This window comes from Rhinolophus sinicus, linkage group LG06 (genome assembly GCF_036562045.2).
Source record: "Rhinolophus sinicus isolate RSC01 linkage group LG06, ASM3656204v1, whole genome shotgun sequence".
Lineage (NCBI taxonomy): Eukaryota > Metazoa > Chordata > Mammalia > Chiroptera > Rhinolophidae > Rhinolophus > Rhinolophus sinicus.
The window spans coordinates 122,814,523-122,820,900 of record NC_133756.1 but is presented as its reverse complement, the minus strand read 5'-3'; the positions used below and the strand labels follow the sequence as shown (position 1 = coordinate 122,820,900).

General features: G+C 49.3%; 1 protein-coding gene across 1 annotated transcript; it reads left to right on the top strand.

The window, feature by feature from the left end:
- Nucleotides 1–3,554: 3,554 nt before the first annotated feature.
- Nucleotides 3,555–5,193, top strand: CAVIN3 (caveolae associated protein 3). The gene is made up of 2 exons (XM_019755872.2): nucleotides 3,555–4,041; nucleotides 4,563–5,193. Exons 1-2 carry the CDS (start codon nucleotides 3,658–3,660, stop codon nucleotides 4,965–4,967), a joined length of 789 nt encoding a protein of 262 aa, XP_019611431.1. The 5' UTR covers nucleotides 3,555–3,657; the 3' UTR covers nucleotides 4,968–5,193.
- Nucleotides 5,194–6,378: the final 1,185 nt, after the last annotated feature.

The following is a 6,378-nucleotide window of genomic DNA, read 5'->3' as shown; positions in this document are numbered from 1 at the left end:
ATTAAACTTTTTCTTTCCATACTAACAGACTCAAATATTGGGGTCCCAGTAACAGTTTTTTATTGCATTTGTTAGCTCAGCCACCATGGCATCCCACTAATTTTTTTTTATTTAATTTTTATTGGGGAATATTGGGGAACAGTATGTTTCTGCAGGGCCCACAGGTTCCAAGTCGTTGTTCTTCATTCTAGTTGTGGAGGGCACAGCTCAGCTCCAAGTCCAGTTGCTGTTTTCAATCTTTAGTTGCAGGGGGCGCAGCCCACCATCCCATGCGGAAATTGAACCGACAACCTTATTGTTGAGAGCTCGCGCTCTAACCAACTGAGCCATCCAGCCGCTTTGGCATTCCACTAATTTTTGCAAGACCCATTATATTTGGGCAACTGTTAATTTAATTGTCTACGTTCTACAAGGAGTCTTCAGGTCCTACTAACTTTTCCTATAGAGAATTTCAAACTTCCAGAGAATTAACAGGGGAGGCCATCCTGGGTAAGAGGATACTGTAATACTGATGGTGATAAATCAGTGGGTACATTAATGTCTCAGGGTTATCAAAATACATTAGCACAAATGAGGCTTAAAACAACAGAAATTTATTCTCTCACAGCTCAGAGGTTAGAAGTTTGAAATCAAGGTGTTGATAGGACTGTGCTCCCTCCAAAGCTTCTACTGGAGAACACTCCTTGCCACTTTCAGCTTCTGGTCACTTCAGGCATTCCCGTGGCTTGTGGTAGCATAACTCCAATCTCTGCCTCCATTATCACATGATACTCTCTTTGTGTCTCCTGTCTTTTTATAAGGACACCAGGCATATTGGATTAAGGGCCTACACTGCTCTAGTATGATCTCATCTTACCTTGATTACCTCTGCAAAGACCCTATTTCTAAATAAAAACATATGCACAGGTATCATAGGACTTGAACATATCTTTTTTGGGGACACAATAAACCCACACCAGTGGACTTCTACTTTTCATACCCACACCAAAGATTGTGAGGGAGTGGGTTCCAACCACACCCCTAATTTAGAGAATAGAAATATTTAAACTAAGATCAGGTTACACTGCCTTAGATGGTACCATTCTGCATACTTGTTTTCTTTTGTCTTTTCTCATCCTTATTGGAAACTATAATATGGTTTTTTTCTTGGATACTCTATGATAAAAGGTCACACTAGTATAATTTCTGTCAATCTGGGCTTTCTTGACTCAGGGTATTCTTCTGGGTTGCCCCAACTTATTTTTACCCACCTTCTATTTCTCAGCATCAGCCAATTCCTATAGCATTTATACTTGAAGTTTTTGGGAATACCAGTAGTACCATCAATGGCTTTATTGCTAAGTTTTAAAGTCCTCCTTGTTCTATATACCCTGAGAGGGATTTAGTAGGTCTTTGAATAATATCTATCCACAGTTCTTGCTTCCAAATGCTCTGGGCTCCCTTAGCACCATTCCTCAAGGCTGGTGATTCTTTTACAGACTTTCTGTAGTAGATACTTTGATTGACTATCTAGTCCTAGCAGTGCTCAGATTTTTAATACGGACATCCACTTTTCATCCCATACCATCCATATGCTCCTGGGGAAGCTGACCCTACGCTGCTCTGTAAGTGAGCCTAATTTGTTAAAAGGTGATCATCAGCTCTCGTCAGTGATGGGTTAAGGAACTCAGGCCTAAGCCCACCAATGCTTGACACTTTCCTAGCTATAGAATTTGTTTCTGGAATGGCCAAGGCAAATGGAAACATTAGGGGGAGGGTGCTTTTGGGAAATAAATATCCTAAATTTTAAGATGATCTTCTCTTTTCTCTTGACCTTATACAGAGATGTGAGGCCTGGAACTGTTGTAGTTATCTTGCTCTCAGCCTGGGAATGAACCTGACACCTGTAGGGGGGCACAGTTGAGAGAAGTGTAGGGAATCAGAGTGGAGCTGTGACTGACCTACATTCAATCATCACTCTACAATGGTCTTTTTAAAAATTATGCTTGGATTGGGTTTCCTGTTTCTAAGAACTGTTTGAATTGGGTTTTCTGTTCCCTCAGTTTGAAAGCATTTTAACTGGCACATCCTGACGGATCTCTCTGAGCAAATACAGATCCACTGGAAGAGATGGTGATTCCCTTCAGGTTCCCAAGGGAATCCATTTTCTCTTGTGTTAAACAGAGGGGTCATGGGGTGGCTGGATAGCTCAGTTGGTTAGAGCATGGTGCTCCTAACAACAGGGTTGCTGGTTCGATCCCCACATGGGCCACTGTGAGCTGCACCTTCCACAACTAGATTGAACAAACTACTTGATTTGGAGGTGATGGGTCCTGGAAAAACACTTAAATAAATAAAAGTTAAAAAAACAACAACAAAAAACAGAGGGGTCAGGCTCCATAACCTTATATTTGTAGAAGTCGGTCATCAATTTGGCATCAACATCTGGCAATAGTTGCCCATCCTCTGCTCTAAGTCAGACCTCAGGACCTTGGAGGCCCATGTAACTATCATGAGTGAAAAGGTTCCTTCAGCAGTTAATAAGCAGCTCTCACAGACTGGGTGAGGAGAGGAAGAGAGAGAGAGATCATCAGGATTGATGGATTGATTGGACTTCTGAGCCTATAATCTGTTTATCAAGCATTGCTAAAGGCAAGGTGTGGGATTTTCCACACTGAGGACAGTACAAATTCATGACCCACATCATTAACTGGATCCTCTATGCTCACTCTCTCCCACTCTACAACAGTAATTTCAAATCTAGTCGAAGCAGATGTTCTCATCTATTTCCAGAAGAAAAAAAAGAAAATCAGGCAAGAGCCACAAACTACCTCCATGAAAACAGACATACCAGCACCTACTCTAACCCTTGTAAAGGTTTCAAAGGAAGAGGTGTCCTGCCTGCCCTCCATGCTTGGGGTGCAGGAGCTAGGCACTGCTGAGCTTTACCCATGACACGGAAAGAAAGGCAGGGAAGAGAACTAGAAGAAAGAAAACAGGGTAAATGCTACACGACAGTAAGAACTAAAGGAGCAGGAAATGAGGCCTCCAGCTAAACCATGGTGATGACTAGTAGGAAAATACCAGAGAACGCCTGCCCGCGATTCACATTGCGCAGCCTGCCCAGCCACAAAGTGGCGCCTGGGGCCTGGGCAGTCTTAGTCTGTAGCGGACGAGAGCCTCCCTATTTGTAGCACACAGCTTGGGGCGCAAATACAAACCTCAGAGGCGTTGGAGGCCGCGGGAGGGCTGCTGTGGAGGCCCCTCTGGTTATCCCTTTGCTGCACTAACAAATACTAGAGTCTCTGCCCACTTGATGTAGACAACAAAAATTTCCAAGGCTCGCCCTTTCTGTATGTTCCAGAAGAGGCACACCAGGGAATTGGGGCCGATGAAGGGAACTCAAAATCTGGGTTAGTTTGAGGGATGGGGTGGGTCTGATATTGGGGCAACCTTCTTCCCTGCGGGTCCCCTGGGCGGGGCAACAGAGGGGGGGGGAAGCGCTCCCGAAGGACCCCACCGCCGACATCCCGCTCCCCGCCCTCCCTCCCTCCGCCGTGAAGGCCAACTCCGCCTGCCTGAGTCACGGCTGGAGCTGGGGAGGAGCCGGGGAAAGGCGGCCCCAGCCCAGAGCGCAGACGGCGGCCGCAGGGACAGCAAGCGGGGTGTACCGGGATCATGGGGGAGAGCGCACTGGACCCAGGGCTGGCCCACGGAGCGCCCGCGGGGGGCCCCGTGCATGCCGTGACGGTGGTGACCCTGCTGGAGAAGCTGGCTACCATGCTGGAGGCGCTGCGGGAGCGGCAGGGGGGCCTGGCGCAAAGACAGGACGGCCTGGCTGGCTCGGTGCGCCGAATCCAGAGCGGCCTGGGCGCGCTGAGCCGCAGCCACGACACCACGAGCAACACGCTGGCTCAGCTGCTGGCCAAGACGGAGCGCGTGGGCTCGCACGCCGATGCGGCTCAGGAGCGCGCCGTGCGCCGCGCCGCCCAGGTACAGCGGCTGGAAGCCAACCACTGGCTGCTGGTGGCGCGCGGGAAGCTCCATGTCCTGCTCTTCAAGGTCAGTGACCTCAGGTGTCCCCCAATCCGGGGCCTTTTCCCGCCTCTGGGCCACCATCTGGGGGCTCCCCCCTCCCATCCGCCGACCACACCCACATTCCTGACCCTGCCCTGTGGAGCAGACTTGCAGAGCTGTACCGCTCCCCAAACCCAGCCCATCCTTCCCTCCCACGCCACAACCCAGCCTGGCCAATCAAAGCCCGGCTAGGTCTAGTTTAGGCCACTTCCCCAGAATTTTCTCCAAGTTCCAGCCCATCCCGCAATGAAAATAACGGTGGTGGAAGTGCACCCCACGACAGTGCTTCGCTTCCGCCAATTCTTGCTCCTGCGGCCACCATCGTGGTCTCGCATCAACTTCTGCAGTTCACTCCGCCCCCTACTTTCCCATACCTGCCTTTTCTTTCCCATTTGGGCCGTCGAGGCCAAGGGTGGGACAGGTTCCTCTACTGTAATTGAGGAGTGGGGCTCAGGCTGGTGCGAGGTAGGGGGCTGCAGGGTCAGTGCTGTATCCATCACATGCAGGAGGAGGCTGAAATCCCAGCCAGAGCCTTCCAGAAGGTGCCGGAGCTCTTAGGGCCAGTGGACCAGTCCGAGCCCAATCCAGAGCAGCCGGAGGCGGAAGTTGGGGAGAGCTCGGACGAGGAGCCAGTGGAGTCCAGGGCGCGGCGGCTGCGGCGCACTGGGTTGGAGAAGGTCCAGAGCCTGCGAAGGGCCCTTTCAGGCCGCAAAGGCCCTGCCCCACCAACGCCCACGCCTATCAAGCCACCCCGCCTTGCGGCTGGCCGGAGCGCTGATGGCCAGCCAGAAGAAGCCAGGCCTGCGCTGGTGTCCAACCTGGAGCCAGAATCTCCTCCAAACACCGAGGAAGATCCCGGGAGACCTGGGGCTGCCGACTTGGCTGTGCTCCAAATAGAGAGTGCGGCCTGACGGCTGGTGCTGCTTCTCTCCTCTGTGCCTATGCCTAGTCCCAAAATAAATCTTCCTCTCAGAATTCAACATTCACGCCCAAATAAGGAGTGAATCCTGCACCCACAGCCCAGCTCTGGCCCTCCCTTCTGGGCTCCTTCAGCATAGCACCCTCTGTCCTAGGAGCAGCCGCTCACACCTGCTTGCACTCACCATCAATAATAAAAGCAATGCCACCTAATCCAGATTCCATGTGAAGGGGTGCGTGGTTGGGGTGGGGGGAAAGGCAGTGCAAGGAATATGACAAATGTTGGAACCAGGAATGTGGCTTCAATTTCAAACAGACCATTGTATGATTTCTCCAGTTTCCATGGAATCCTGGGCTCCACTCCAATGGCGCATAGAAATATCCTGCTGGCTGTTTCCTCTTTATTGCTTTCCTCATGGGGAAGCGTCCAGTACAGTCCCTTGCTGTATGTACTCAACAAGTGTCGACTAGTGGTTTTCCTCTTAGTCTCTTCTTCCTCTACCTCGTAAAAAGTTAGGGTTTCCAGGATTCTGTTCTCAGCCTCTTCTTATTCTGGATACTCCTGTTAACATTCACTCCCAGGCCTCTCCTACCAGCCTCACATACCCCAGACCACTGTCTTGAGCTGCAGTTGAAAAGTACTGCAAACTCAATCTGTCCAAAAGAAGCAGTCTATTTTCTACCTTTTTATTAAGTTCAATTTCAATTCTACAGCTATGTATTGAACACTTACTATGTATCATTCAAAATTCCTCCTCCTCTTGTGTTTTATTTACCAGTGAATGGCATTATCATCCACTCAGAAACCTGGCAGTTCTTGTTGACGCTTCCCTTTCACACTCCCAGACCACATGGAAACAGTTATCCTGTTGCTTTGACCTCTGCAGTCTGTCCACTTTTCTCACTGTTCTGTTTCAGGCCTTATCTTTCACCTGACATTTGTGTTATTTGCAATGCCAATCTGAACCCATAGCGTTCCTGATTCAGGCCCTTCAATGGCTCCCCATCATCTTAGAGTCAAGTCCAAGCTCTTTCATGTTACCTTCAACTTCTTTATATGCCCTTCCATGCCTTTCATGATCTGGTCCCTGCCCATTTTTGTAGCCTCAACCTCTTGCCATTTCCCTTCATTCTATTAATTTGCACTGAGTTATTTATGTGTTCTCTCTCTCATCTCTACTGTCCTGCAAAACTCAGCAAGGTACCCTTGTTTTAGGGCCAGATGCTTCTCTTCCTTGCTCCCTAAGTACCACCTACACACCTCAGTGCTGTCATTATTTGCAGTTACTCCCTGTCCTCACTCCACTAGACTGGCTGCTTTGCAGTAGGGACCATTTTAATTTTTTTTAAATTAAATTTATTGGGGTGACAATTGTTAGTAAAAGTAGGGACCATTTTATTCAT

Coding starts and splice junctions, on each gene's coding strand:
- CAVIN3 (XM_019755872.2), top strand. CDS start 3,658: ATGGGGGAGAGCGCACTGGACCCAGGGCTGGCCCACGGAGCGCCCGCG. Junction 4,042..4,562: donor TCCATGTCCTGCTCTTCAAG/GTCAGTGACCTC, acceptor CATCACATGCAG/GAGGAGGCTGAAATCCCAGC.